The 13,943-nt window shown below is 52.3% G+C and overlaps 6 protein-coding genes across 6 annotated transcripts; 1 reads left to right on the top strand and 5 right to left on the bottom strand.

Moving 5' to 3' along the window:
- Nucleotides 1-300: 300 nt before the first annotated feature.
- On the bottom strand, nt 301-853 carry LMH87_012020 (uncharacterized protein; the record flags this gene model as incomplete). Its single annotated transcript, XM_056201255.1, has 3 exons — nt 301-460; nt 519-685; nt 734-853. The coding sequence occupies 3 exons, from the start codon at nt 851-853 to the stop codon at nt 301-303; spliced, it is 447 nt and encodes a 148-aa protein (XP_056053025.1).
- A 451-nt stretch (nt 854-1,304) lies between these two features.
- On the bottom strand, nt 1,305-2,380 carry LMH87_012019 (uncharacterized protein; the record flags this gene model as incomplete). Its single annotated transcript, XM_056201254.1, has 7 exons — nt 1,305-1,498; nt 1,557-1,594; nt 1,655-1,737; nt 1,788-1,927; nt 1,984-2,131; nt 2,184-2,222; nt 2,273-2,380. 7 exons carry the CDS (start codon nt 2,378-2,380, stop codon nt 1,305-1,307), a joined length of 750 nt encoding a protein of 249 aa, XP_056053024.1.
- Nucleotides 2,381-3,514: 1,134 nt separating this feature from the next.
- On the bottom strand, nt 3,515-5,744 carry LMH87_012018 (uncharacterized protein; the record flags this gene model as incomplete). The annotated part of the gene is made up of 5 exons (XM_056201252.1): nt 3,515-3,726; nt 3,789-3,976; nt 4,041-4,223; nt 4,281-5,380; nt 5,448-5,744. The coding sequence occupies 5 exons, from the start codon at nt 5,742-5,744 to the stop codon at nt 3,515-3,517; spliced, it is 1,980 nt and encodes a 659-aa protein (XP_056053023.1).
- Nucleotides 5,745-6,129: 385 nt separating this feature from the next.
- On the bottom strand, nt 6,130-9,890 carry LMH87_012017 (uncharacterized protein; the record flags this gene model as incomplete). The annotated part of the gene is made up of 3 exons (XM_056201251.1): nt 6,130-6,317; nt 6,381-8,868; nt 8,922-9,890. The coding sequence occupies 3 exons, from the start codon at nt 9,888-9,890 to the stop codon at nt 6,130-6,132; spliced, it is 3,645 nt and encodes a 1,214-aa protein (XP_056053022.1).
- Nucleotides 9,891-10,777: 887 nt separating this feature from the next.
- Nucleotides 10,778-12,861, top strand: LMH87_012016 (uncharacterized protein; the record flags this gene model as incomplete). The annotated part of the gene is made up of 5 exons (XM_056201250.1): nt 10,778-10,803; nt 10,881-11,043; nt 11,104-11,152; nt 11,201-12,193; nt 12,245-12,861. The coding sequence occupies 5 exons, from the start codon at nt 10,778-10,780 to the stop codon at nt 12,859-12,861; spliced, it is 1,848 nt and encodes a 615-aa protein (XP_056053021.1).
- Nucleotides 12,862-13,045: 184 nt separating this feature from the next.
- LMH87_012015 (uncharacterized protein) lies at nt 13,046-13,744 on the bottom strand (the record flags this gene model as incomplete). Its single annotated transcript, XM_056201249.1, has 6 exons — nt 13,046-13,207; nt 13,270-13,370; nt 13,440-13,448; nt 13,518-13,551; nt 13,620-13,658; nt 13,742-13,744. 6 exons carry the CDS (start codon nt 13,742-13,744, stop codon nt 13,046-13,048), a joined length of 348 nt encoding a protein of 115 aa, XP_056053020.1.
- Between the last annotated feature and the right edge of the window lie 199 nt (nt 13,745-13,943).

Below are 13,943 nucleotides of genomic sequence, written 5' to 3'. Positions count from 1 at the left end.
CAGGCATTCTGCCATGTGCAGGGGCCATACACCTTCTCGGAATAGTTGCAGTCCGCGGAAGCTGGCAAAACCAATCCCAGTAGCGGACTATGTCCTGTGCTGAGCATGGCAATGGATGAGCTAGTGGCGATGGGCGACGAAGCTGCCTTTATACTCTTCTATTTCGTGTCTGTCGTCTAATTATGTACGTATCTGCTCGTTCCTCGGTAATTGCCGCTTGCGATGTCGGCCAATATGAACCGACAGGTTGTGTGAGGACGCTTGGTTTCTCCGACCGGTCGCAATGAGTCAAGCCGTCGGTCAGGCTTTTCGTAGCATCTGCTCGATGTGTTCGCGGCTGTTTTTGTGCGTCGTTTCCAGGTAGACTAGTCTTTTCCTGAGTTTTTCTACTTCATTGTCCAGGTCTCTCGTCTGGCCCTCTAGTTTTTGTGCCATATCCGTGACAGGTATGGCTGCAAACCTGTGTGCCCAGTCAGCAAGTTGCGAAATCTGGCGCAACATCATTGCGGTGTACTGACATCTTGCCTACGCCTTCGTATACCACAGTCTCGTTCGGCAGGCCGCTAAGCTCGCTTAGTGTGAGCTTTACCAGCCGCTCTTCTCTCTGTTTGCCAGCTATTTGAGTGCGTGCGATGCCGATTTGTTGCTGCGCGGAAGCAGCCTGTACCTCGATCTCGCGGGCGAGCTATTTCCCACATCAGTGCTGTTTGTGTTTGTGCATTGGTTTCCATACCTTCTGCAGAGCCTCGTTTGATATCGACATCTTCGTTTGTTGGAAAACAGATGCAGCTGATGGAGAAACAGACTTGTTGTGACGAAGCTCTCGTTGTTTGAACAGATGTGGGGTTGGCATGGGCAGCTATTCGTCTCTTAGCTACCCTACAGTCTATCAATACATCACGTCTTTCCAGGTGATCCACGCAATGCATGCTTTCAAGGCGCTGTCGCTTTTTCTGTGCTTGTGTCTATGGTAATTTATGCGTTTTAGTCCGCATGATTTTGTGGTGGCGTCGTTTCTCATCCAACATCCGCCAGCGAGGGCAATACAGCGGTGTTGGTCGAACATGTTGTTATCGCGCTAGGGGCATTTATTGCAACTTCTTGTCCACACATGTACCGCCATTGGCACGCCGGACCTCCGGTATGGAGGCGAATACCGACGGCCAGTAAAGCTCATACTCCATATCCCGCATAGCAAGACAGCGACGGAGCCATATACCCCAAACTATGTAGTAATATGCTACTGATGTTAGCTGTGCGATGACGAACGAGATCAGGGTTATATATACCCCCTGTAGCGCAAGTTAGTGCATGGAACTGTGGAGGGGAGCGAGATCGAGAATCGCCATACCAAGACCAGTCAATAGATGCCACCAGCCATGACCCTCCAGAAATACAGCCCACGGCAAACCGATCTCGCGGCGCCACCGGCGGATCTGGCTGCAATATATGTTGTCCAAGTTCCAGACGAGGAATCCACACAAGAACACAGAAAGACCTATAAATCGCGTAAGCAAGTGCAACGCAGGAGGATCCTTGACGTTGCAGCGACTGACCAACAGCAATCATTGCCCACATGGTTCGAATGGTCCTACTGCAGTCATCGCAATGACGGGACCTGAGCGCTGGGCGCAAACGAGCTTCCATCACCCACATGCCATGTAGTACAACGATAGCAGTGAGTATACCATACGCCGTCTGGTGAAATTCCGGGTCTTTGGTTGTATGATAGTATATCTGCGACAACTATCAGAAAGCGTGCCACAAGGCGGAGGCAAAACACCTACAGAGATGAATGCGGAGAGACCAAGGAGGCCAAGACCAAATACAGTGGAAAATAGGGCCGAGCGGGAATAGGAAAAGCTGGCAAACATCATGAGACAGGTCGTATATATCATGGAAAGCTCATCCCACAGCTGCATCGGATCTGTTAAGCTACCAATGAGTGACTGAGCAAGATGACACCGTACTGCTGGCCCTCACATTTCAGGGAAGCATGAAAGGCAATGGATCCCAAGCCAACGAGAACATAGCCTCCGTACGCAATTAAGAAGATTTTATCATGAGATTGGCGCAAGCAGCTTCGAATACCTCTGAATCCTAGGTATAAGAAAGCCAAGTTCGTCAAAGTCTGGCGCATCAGCGGTGTCGCAGTTCCAATAGCCAGCCGTACAGGGACTCACATTACAAAGTTCCGCACAGTAGTGTGTCAGGATATAGTCCTGGAAAGTGTTAGAAGTGCATACTTGCACCATTCTTCGAGTTTGTTCACCTCTTCGCACCAGTTCAGTGTTGACGTCTGCTGTCCCCAGAAGCCCCGGCCCTGCAATGGCTCAGGATAAGGGAAGCGGATCGCCTGGAACGGGCCTGATGACACCATCGTTTACAGAAAGTCGGGCAGCAGCTGAAGGCAGTTTCCGGATCAAAATCATGAAAGCAGCACGTAACAAAACATGAGATACGGCGGGAGCCAACTGTTTCGTGCGAGTTGCAGTCGTGCCGCGTATTGTCGCTCACTCGCCAAGAACAAAATAAGGCCCCGCTACGATTTCCGCCCCACATACTTCACATGCCTGCAGACTGGTAAGTATCCATACAGTCGCGTCATGTACCTTTCTGAAAACCCAGTATTGCGGCACTTCGAGCAGTACTTGCATAACGATGGCCACTAACCATCGGCGCCGACCACGGGAGCCGAAATGAAAGATGACCAGAGCACATGTAGTGAAGCGTACGGCGAAAGCCTGGAATCAAACGCTACAGGCGCATCGAGACAGATCGATCTGACCGACGGAGAACCAACGGGGGGCTCCTATCGCTTCCCGCCCCACATTGGAGGACTAGTCGGGCATGGGAACAGGATTATCTGCGCTCACGCACGTAACGCCAGCATGCCAATATCGTGATAAGTTTGGCCCAGCCAAGACAAAAACTTGGGGCAAAAATAAACGGATTGTGATGTATTAAAGAAGTAACGCTAAGAGAGTTTTGCTGCACGCTAATGAGCCTATTCGTGAAATATTTCGGTGACAGGGAATATGTGCTTATATACCTGATTCATGGTTACAGGGGACATGCCGTAGATAATAAGAAAAAAAAAAGCCACGCCCGGATACACTTGTTCTAGAACGCTTATATCACATATACCTCAGAAGCACCAGGTGAAGAATTAATAAACGCAGTCTGATCAGGTTTGAAAGATTGTAAGAAGTTGGTTGCGCGAAGTTTGCTTTTGTGCGCATGACAATGTTCAACCGTGAAAAAAAAAAAAAAAAAGGCAATCGTCACTAGCTCCAGCGAAAGGCAGCAGCGTTTAAGAGCATAACATAAGCAATTGAAAAAAAGAAAACGGATACGAAGACAAAAAAGAAATAAATTTGGCACGCACAATTACATCACAGCCAAAGACATAGACACCAAAAGGCTCGAGATACGTTTATTGTGTTTCGCCGCACATGTCTAATTACACTCTGATATAATACAACGTTTGCACATAAATATTAGATATATTTGTTTACCTGGCCAGAAAGTTCTGGAAAGCTGCCTGGTCAATAATAACATTGCCAACGGCTCGCAGCCTCTTTCTACCATCTTTCTGTTTCTCCAGTAGCTTTCGCCGTCTGCTGATATCGCTGGCATGCAGTTTTGCAAGCACATCTTTGCGAAACGGTTTGATAGTCTCACGAGCAATAATTTTATTACCCGCTATTGCCTGGATGACGACCTCTGCGCCGGGGTTGAAGTCAGTCGCCGGCATAGGGAAACTACTCTCTCACGAGCTCACTCACCAAACATTTGCCTGTCAACATGTTCTTTGAACTTCGTGACCCACTGCCTACCCACACGCTCGACTTGGGAAGCGTGTACAATCTTGCAGATAGCATCAACGGGCTGCTTGTTCACAAGTAGCTGTACTTTGGATAGTTTGCTCTCTCGCCAACCAGTCTCCTCGTAATCGAGTGTGGCATATCCTTTACTGTTTGTTGTTCATTGGTGTGAGTAGATTCTCCATCGTTGCAAGCAGGCAAGCACGCACGTACCTTGACCCTTTCAGCTTTCCAAATAGATCTTCCACCAGCTGAGCGGTAGGTATGTCATACACGAGAATAACTTGATCCTTGTTGAAAAATTCAATACTCTTCTGCTGTCCCCGGTTTGCCTCGCAAAGCTCAATCACTCGTCCAAGATGCTCCTCAGGGACCGTTATTGTCGCCTTGACGAATCTGTTCAACGCCAAAGGTCAGTACTGCATGTGCGACCGGCTGTAGTGGCACACTTACGGTTCCAGCAGCTGGGAGTTCTTCACATGTGGATGAGAAGTATCGGGGAAGAGGGCAGGGTTCTGCACAATCTCCTCCTTGCCATTGCTCCATATGATTTTGGTTGGCACGGTAGGCTCTGTGATGATGATACTTCGACCATGCTCCTGCTTCAGGCGATCCTGAAAGACGGAGCAGTGCAAGCTGCCTAGGAACCCAAGACGCCAGCCCGCTCCCAATGCTTCTGAGTGATCCTTCTGGAACGTCACACTGCGGTCGTTGAGCACTAATTGGTTGATACTGTCTGCGAGCCTGCTGTAGTCTCCCTGATCGGTAGGGAAGGCGGCAACGAAAACCATCGGCTTGGGCTCATCGAAGCCAGGGCATGGATCAACGGAACCCTCGCTGCCAACCACCGTGAAGGTATCTCCAAGCTTGGCATCCTTGATTTGTTTCATGCCAGGGTTAAAGTGAACATAGCCAACCTGTCCTGCGCTTAATACCTTTTGTGGTATCGCGTCAGGATACTGTACGCCGACTTGCCCGACAGTGTACTTCATGCCTGTACCGAGGGACACCACGTTGTCCCCAGCCCGGATCGTGCCATCAAAGATCCTCACAAGTAGAACGACGCCACGAAAATTATCGTACCAAGAGTCTACCAGAAGCATCTTCAATGGTTTACTGCGATCGCCGAGCGGATGCGGCATCTTCTCGATGACAGCTGGAAGTACTCTTTCTATGCCCTTGCCCGTTTTTGCGCTGACAAGGACGGCTTCTTCGGGATTCAGCTCGAAGCTGTCTTCAATCTGTTTCAAGACGGAGGGAACATCGGCGGACGGCATATCGATCTTGTTGACTACAGGTAGCAACGCCAGGCCCTGCGCAAAGGCCAAATGAAAGTTCGAGACCGTCTGTGCCTGGATACCTTGGCTGGCGTCTACCAGCAATATTGCGCCGCCGCAGCTGCCATAGGACCGCGTAACTTCGGCTCGGAAGTCAACGTGGCCAGGTGTGTCGACCAGATGCAGTAAGTAATCCTCGCCCTTGTAGTTGTAAAGCATCGTACATGTTTGCGCCTTTACTGTGATTCCGCGCTCTCGTTCGACATCGAGCTTATCCTGCCAGTTGTGAGCTCTTCGCCCGGACACAGCACCCCTTTGCTGTGAGCTACCGACATGAACATACTAGAATCTGCTTGTTCGCATCGCTCGCCGAAATGGTGCCGGTGTGCTCGAGCAGCCGGTCGCTTAGTGTGCTTTTTCCGTGGTCGATATGCGCTACTATGCAGAAGTTTCTATATCGCTCGATGGGAATGGCAGCCATGCGCGCCTCAAGCTGCGCTGGCGAAGGTTTCGTCTGCGAGGCAAAGCGCCGTACCCATGCCGCGCAGTCTCGGTCGAGGTCTGGTCTGCGGGTTGCATTGGGGCGCGAAGTCAGGCATTGTCGAGTCCAAGCTCGCGCTGCCCTTCCGACCAGGTTCATGTAGAAGTTGTCGTCTCTGTCATTGGCTGTCGTCGCTATAAGGTCTGCCGGGCTGTTCCAAAGCTCTTTGCGCAGCTGGTCGTCGAGGTGCTTGCTGGGTCCAACTTTTTTATCGCCGCCGATTTACTGGGATGGGTGCTCCAACCACTTTGGTAGATACTGGCGCCATGACCATGCATAAATTGGCGGCGAGAAGAGGCTTGTACTCCATTTATAATTTCTAAGGTCGCCGTGCATGTTTAATTTGCCGACGGTTTTTTCCTCTTGGGTCATTTACATATATCAATAAGTCCTATCTGGACTGCGCAAGCCAGACGTCGTGCGCCTAAATCATTCATCACAATCACAGTCCGCATGCATGTGATGGCTAACTCATATATACTCTTTATGCTAAAACCCATTCGCTTCCTCTCTTGATAAATTTCTCTAGCAGCAAACCGAGGTCAGCCAATGCAAATCGGCAGATGTAAAAGCCAAAAAATTCAGCGGCATGGCGCGTGCAAAGCTCTAGGCCAACTTGCGTCTTGTCTGCGTGACGCAGACCAGGGTCGTCCACCTGGCGAGCAATCTGATCTGGGGATTGTTAGCTAAGCTAAAAGTAGGCCATATTCCAATACGCAGGCAATCGTTACTTACCAACGGCCTGGGCTGCATCAAACAAGCGCGCGAGTGAGCTCATATAGTTCGCATTGGGTCCAATGAATTGCGCTTGGGCAAGGTCACGTCTCGGCGGGCGGCTTGTAGGCTGCGCCGTCATGGGCAGACTGGCCATGCCTAGGTCCCCTTTGCCTGCATCTCCCACAGCAGTCCTGCTGCTGTTGTATGCGCCACTAAGTGCGACTCCCGAACTCTTCGACCTTAAGCGTCGCCACGAAAAGGATGGTTTGTTGGATACGCTGCCTGACCGTGGGACGCCCGAAGTACCATCCCCATCGCCGCCTGCCTCTTTGAAAAGTGACCCTGAGCCCTGGACTCCGACGTCATTTCCGAGTTTGCGAGTGAGGGATGCCTGTACCTGCTCGAGAATCCCTTCAAGCGACTGCATCTCCTCCAGAACAGCATCCGCGTCGCACGTGTCCACTTGTGCTAGTTTGAGCAGGGCAGCTGTGAGGAGGTCACAGTTCGCAATTTTGTCGTCAATATTCTTCAGCTTCACGCCCTTGACTTTCCAAACGTCACGAGGGACGAATAGCTTTGTACTGACATAGCCACCACGGGGATGTACCAGTGTCTGGAAGATGCATCTCATGAGCCAGAAAGGTCGGAGCAGGAAGTCGTGAGGACATGCCTCCAGGGGCACTGGGGCGTCCGGGTGTGCATTGTCCGCCGATCCAGGGCTCGTAGGCTGATGAAAATGGTCATCAAAGAGGCGAGCTCCTGTCGACGAGGAGTCGAGGTTGTCGCGGAACTCTGAGCTCATAGGCGTTGGAATGGTAGGCACCGCCGGAGTTCTTGAGCCGCCAAACTGGTTGCTCGACGGTGTGCCGGGTGACATATCTGATGGATCTTCGAGGTTCGACAGTGACATGTTCCTGCTCTTCATACTTCGTAGGCTAGAAGAGGAAAAGTTCTTCCGCAACTTGTGGCCAGTAGCTGTTGGCGAAGCTGGTTTGCCCGGTGGAGATTCATCCAGGTCCGTGGGTATTCGATGACTTGCCATTGACAGAAGAATCGACGGGTCAGAAGGTGTAACGTCTATGGAAGGAGTCGAACGTGCATGGGAGACAGTTCGGATGCGTCCCGTTGCTGTAGACGGTCGGCCATTCTCTTGTTCGCGGGCAGCTCGCAATTGATCCGAGTGTGAGTGAATGACCAATGGGCTCGGGTTCGGCTTTGTGGTATCGATTTTCAGCTGCTTAGGGTTCTGTCCAGACAGGCGGCGATTCCGTACACTCTGCATGGGCGATGTGCCGCGCGGCGGAGGAAGCTCAGGCAGTGAGGTGTTGGGCGGTGGCAAGCTTGGCCCGAGGCCTTTTATGATGTTCGAGGTTGACTTCTTCTCCATCAGGGACCGCACAGGCTCAACCTGAGATCTTGATTCGGGCGGTGCCTCCACGTGTCGAGTGGACGACCGGCATTCCTCGTCACGAGTCACTATGATGGGAACTGCTTCACTCATGGTGAAGTCACCAATGTCGTAGTCACGGGCCATTTCTTCCAGCATGCGCTCTTCATCATCCGACGAGTTGTCATCATAGAAGCCATTCCGAGAATGAGTGGACCTGTAATGTCTGGGCGAAAGTAGTCCAGCCATGTCCGCGCCATTGGAAAGGGAAAGTGTTTCCTGCTCCGTCCGACGAACCCGCTCGCGTGCCCTCTCGACTTTTCGCAAAACCCTGGCTACAGCTTCTTCGCCTGCATCTTTTTCCCCTATATTATCTGTTCCCGTGGGCTCGTACCCGTCATCGTACGCAGCTTCAATCGCAGCGTCAAGGGCAGTATCAAACTCGGCTTCAGTTTGGCCACTTGCACTTCGTAGATGCTTTCTCCGCAACCCCTCCAACGAGGTCCTCGAATGGATTGATGATGCTGTTGAGCCTCCAGATTCGCCAATCCCATCAAGCCAAGAATTTTGGCTGCCATCACGAGCATGGCCAAGTTCGTCCATGGAGTCAGATTGTCTAACAAAATCATGGCTTTGCTGATACTTTGAGTTTTTCCCTGGCGGGCTTTTGAGCGGCGAGGCTGCGCTGACTGAGTTCAGAGGAGGTGGCATGTCGAGAGCTCGCTCCTGTGAGCCTGTGGGTGTGTGGTTGGAGCGAGAGCTGGGTTTGGAAAACGATGATTGCAGCATGCCTTGCTGGTCATTCGGGGCCGTTCGTTGCCATTCTGTAGCTCTGATGTTGGGCGGTGGCTGGTCGTCATCGTGTTGTTGAGTATTTGACGCAGGCGAGGTCGGCCGCCGGGGGTAGATTCGAGTCGTGCTTGAGCCTTCTGCCAATTTGCCCCCGCTAGAGGAGATCATGTTGGACGCGATGCTGGCGGCATTATATTGCTTCTGGACCAGCTCCGGACTGTATTCGTCGCTGCCGGGCCTAGCAGGCAGTGCCTTCAATGCCGTACTATGATTCTGCATCGGGCCTATTTGGTCTAGTTCTTCTATTCGGCTGGCATACGTTTGACGCTATTGCGTCATCAGTTCGAGTTATCTTGTTCGTAAGTTTGAGATCTACTCACGATTGCCTCGAGCTTCCGTTTATCTTCATCGCCGGATGTTCGTCGCAACACCTGCTGCAGGAGATCACAGGCTTCCGAGTATGCGATGCGAGCGCCCTCGAGGTTCTGTGCGTTATCGAGCTGGACGGCCGTATTGGCCTTTTGTAGTGCGCGCGAGAGCATTGCCTTCTGGGACGGCGGCTTAGCTGCTTTTGCCTTGTCAGCATCGGTGCTACCCTTTGAGCTGCGACGGCGGCCATGGCCCCGCGCTGGTTGGCCGTCGCGTGGCAGGTCCTGAGGCATCTGGTGGCTGCACTGCTCAGGTGGCAGAGGCCCGGTACGCGGCCTGTCCACGGCCGAGGTCAATGATTTGACTGGCACAACGGAGGGAGCGCCGCCAGGCTGCGACTGTTGGTGCACGCGGTGGTTGTGGAGGCCAACCTCAGTCTCTCTTGACCGGAAGCTCTCGTCTAGAGGCTGCGATAGACCCTGCGTAACGGCGCTTTCGGATCGGTCGTGTGGAGTTTGGGCCGGCCGCTGATGAAGTTGGCTATGCTTCGGATGGTGCGTGTTCCAAGGGCCGTCTTGATCTGGGGACGTGTTAAGCTCGTGCGGGTCCTTGTTTGTCGCGGCGTCAGCGGTTTGCTGGTGCCAATAACGGTCTCCGGCGGATGCGGTCTCGGCACTCCCTGTGGACTCGTCACCTTCGAGTGGCAGCTTTTGCAAGACTCGCGGCGGCGGTAAAAGCGATGAGGTTCTAGGCGGACGAGGAGCGGACAGGAGCGAATTCGTTTTGAGGTGGGAGGAGGGCGGAGATACAGACGCCTTCGATCTTGTGAGTGTGAGGTGAGTGGCGCTGAAGGCTCTCAGGGCTGCAACCGCGGCGGAGGCAGTGTCTGTGTCTTCGTTGCCCTCTTCGAACTCGACGAGGGCTGTCGGCGGCGAATTGGGCGGCCCGGTATGGTCGTGGGGTGGTTGGTGTTGTGGCATCCTTTGGGTCGGATAGTGCTGGTCGCTTTGGCGCACCTGCGCAGACTACACAATGACGGACGGTGCACTAAGTACCTAGGTACTGGTCGTCGAGGTTGTCCTCCCCTAGCTTTGCGACAAACAATGACTGGCTACCTACTGCAGGGGGGGCCGGCCATTACCGTTCTCAATTATTCGCTTGTCGACTTAATAATGATAATACAATGTTGCAGCTGCGGCTGAAGGAAGGAAAGGCAGTGAATATGTCCTGCACATGGTCCTGCCAGATTGTTCGATGAATCGTTTCCCTTGCCCAGAGGACTAGCCCCAATGGCTGACATACTGTGCCGCCCGCGAGGCTAAGGGGCGAAGGGGCTAGCGGGAGGCATTTGGTGGCGGGGCTGCATCTTGCAAAGGGCTGCTTGCTGGCTACCTAGGAACCTGGGCGGGCGTGTGTAGTGATACTACCTAGATACCTAGGTAGGTACCTCAGGTACTCCGTAGTATGCCTCGACTTGTTCCGCAGGTGCACTTACACTGGGGGGTGAATACTATGCGTCGGGACCACCTCAGCCCGGGAGCGAAACTGGTTTCATTTTGCTGCAACATCTTCTGGTAGCATAGTGCTCGCCGTTTAGCTTGGCACCGAGGTCATCCCCTTCCGAGCGACTGCTCCCGACTCCATTGCCGCTTGCACATTTCCGGGACGGACTCGGCAAGCTAAGAGTATGCTCAAGGTAGGTAGTTAGTGGATAGGTATGCGCCAGCTCATATCACGCACAGCAGCAAAGCGAGTTCCACCAGCAGCTGCAACAACATGTAACTGTGTGAAAACCGACACGCCAGTGCACGCAGGCCTGCAACAAGTGATGCTTTACTCAGTAACAGAAAACTGATTTGCACGTCAAATGTTGCTGCTTGGACGCTGTTTGCCGCAAGTACAATGACGCCTGGAGTTCCAGGTAATTATTGGCTGCTGCACTGGAACTACACACTAATAAAAGTTAGCAGACCCGGCTCAGGCCTTCCGCGACACTCCACCCGCCAAGGAAACACAAAGCTTGCCGCGCCCGCGCAAGGGTGGCCGCGACATCATACACCTGCCGTGCAATGCACACGAGGGCATAGCCACATAACCACGGGTACAATGACCAGCGTCGATGACATATTCAAGGTAATAGGCAAGAAGCGGCTCAAACTGCCATACAGACACAGCCACTGATCTGCTCGATAGAACGCGGGGCTTCAGAACAAACGCAAGCTCGATGCCGTGCGCGACCCAAGTATGTACATCTGGAACATTGTAACGAGACAGACTGACATGATAACAGACGAAATATACAAATCAAGTCGGTTGTCAACTGATGGTGATTCGAGGCGGCGCGCACGAGTCGAAGACGACCAGGTTGAAGACGGCGGCGACCAGGATTTCGGGCCTGAGTTACCACCCGACGACGACGGCGGTGAAGACGAAGAGGGACGCTTTTTCGGAGGCGGCATTAGCAAACAAGAATCGCAGATCCTTGACTATGTCGATGACGCAGATGCTGGCGCTGTGCCAGAGCAGATTGACGCCGGGTGGCTGCGCAAGACGGCCCTCAACTTCGAAAAGCACATCACCAAAAACGCCGAGCTGCGAGCCAAATTCGACAGCGAGCCTCAGAAATTCATTGGAAGCGAAGCAGACCTAGACTCAGATATCAAGAGCCTCTCAATTCTGGCCGAACATCCCGAACTATACACTGAATTCGTGAAACTTGGCTGCACTGGCAGTCTTGTTGGCCTGCTGGCGCACGAGAACACAGATATTGCCATTGATGCTATCGAGATCATCGGCGAGCTCACCGACGAAGACGTAGCCGCAGGAGACGAGCAATGGGGTGCTTTGGTAGATGCCCTTATGGACGCTGACCTGCTCGACCTTCTCGTATCTAACTTCTCACGACTCGACGAAGCTGACGAATCCGACCGAAACGGCGTTTACTACGCGCTTGGGATACTGGAGAACTTTTGCTCCAGGAGCCAAGTAGCCGTTCGGATAGGCAACGAAAAACGTCTCATACAATGGCTCATCCAGCGCATCCAACACAAAGAAACCAATGTGACACAAAACAAGCAATATGCCACCGAGATCCTTGCGATTGTGGCGCAAGCCTCAGAAAACAGCAGAAAAGCCCTCGCTGAGGCCGATGCAGTAGAAAGTGTCCTTCAGCTTGTCGCCCAGTATCGCAGACGAGATCCCGACAAAAGTGGCGAGGAAGAAGAATATATGGAGAACTTATTTGAGGCCTTGACATGCATCGTCGATTCAGATGCTGGCAAAAGCAAGTTTCTAGAAGCCGAAGGGGTTGAACTCTGTCTCATCATGCTGAAAGAAGGCAAAAAGGCCAAGCCGCCAGCGATACGCCTGCTCGACCACGCTGCTTCTGGTATCGGTGGCATTGATGTCTGCAACAAGATTGTCGACGCCGGAGGGCTGAAGTCGCTCTTCACTGCCTTTATGAAGACGCAAGAGCACCGCCTCATCGATCATTTTGTTAGTATATTCGCAAACATGCTGCGGCGTTTCCCGACCGAGTCTGGAGAGCGCATTCGAACTCTCGCCAAGTTTGTGGAAAAGAGCTACGAAAAGACTGCCAAGCTGGTCAAGCTCTTCCAAGACTACGAAGCCAGAGTTTCTGCTGGCATGCTGCAGGCCAAGATCAACTTGCCGCAGGACAGCAGTGATGAAGAGCAAAAGTACGAGATACTCGCCGCCAGACTCGATAACGGATTGTTCACGTTGCAGTTAATTGCTGTCGTCCTGGCATGGCTTGTAGCGGAGGATAAGGGCGCAAAGCAGCATATCAAGAAGCTATTAGCAGGACGTGATGAAGATTTAGGCTCCTTGCGATCGCTAATGCAGGAGCAGCAAGAAGGACTTGACACTAGCGAGGAGGATAACAAAGACTTGAGTGATATGTTGGGTGCGCTAATAGAGCTTCTTGAATAGCTTTCGGATTCCAGGAAACCTTTTATACAATGCTTCTTTTGGTAGCAACAAGGAAGTGATAGAATAAGCCAATACAGAACAAGGCTCAAGAAGAATCCAGACACGATCGTGCCCGTGCCTGTACCCGCAGACGCAAGTCTCCGAATAGACATTCTGTTATACGGAGCATCAATTGTCGTCGACCCTAGGCAGCACTAGGCGCTACCGGGTTCACGTCAAAGACGGCGGCCAGCAGCTTCTTGACAACAGCATCCTGCTTCGATTTTCCAGCCTCGGTGATCTGCTTGATTTGCTTGTCGGCTTCTTTGTTCGCTTCGTCCTCGGCTTGCTTATTGCCTTTGCTATGCTGTGTAGTAATTTCAGGTTAGCAACTGCTACTTCATGCATGATGAATGGCTGACGACGCACCTCGGCTTCGAACTTCTTGTATTCATCCTCCTTGTTTGCCTTGTATTCAGCGATTTCCTTCTTTGCTTCATCGCGGGCTTCTTTGACACGTTTCGTGCGGACTGCATTGCGTGTTAGAATCACCACACTCATAGCGGCTAGCGCTGAGACGAGAAAAATCTTGTACGCACATTCTCTGGCTGAATAAACGGGAAACACCATCGTTAGCAGACCGATCAACCAGGGCGGCAGGGAACGAAACAGCTTACACTTTTGCACAATCTTAGAAGCCTCGCGCTCAGACTATGGTAATGTTAATAACATTGCTCTTTTTATATTTCAGACGAGCCATCGTGTAGTAAGTTACGTACATCGAGAAGGGTCTGAATGCCTGCGGAGTTCTGGGCCGACTGCGTCCGGTTAGTGACTGGAGTGAAAACAGATACTGAGACGTGTCGCCCGATGGAGGAGAAGGATTGTTCTCTCTGCTAACCATTTTGGATAAAGATTGTTGTATTCTCTGCTTATTCGAGATGTGAGTCAGGAGCGAGTTGGTACTCGAAGCAGGGCCGGTCAAGATTGATGGATACGCCGCAATGAGGTTGTAGAGTGACGATGGCTAGTAGGTACGTGCTCATAGATAACCCGACCATCGCTGAGCTGATAGCCTGACCAGAGGTGTGTTTAGCCGGGGT

This window comes from Akanthomyces muscarius, chromosome 4, assembly GCF_028009165.1.
Source record: "Akanthomyces muscarius strain Ve6 chromosome 4, whole genome shotgun sequence".
Classification (NCBI taxonomy): Eukaryota; Fungi; Ascomycota; class Sordariomycetes; order Hypocreales; family Cordycipitaceae; genus Akanthomyces; species Akanthomyces muscarius.
Note: the sequence above shows the minus strand (reverse complement) of the source record. Positions and strands in the feature narration are given on the sequence as shown.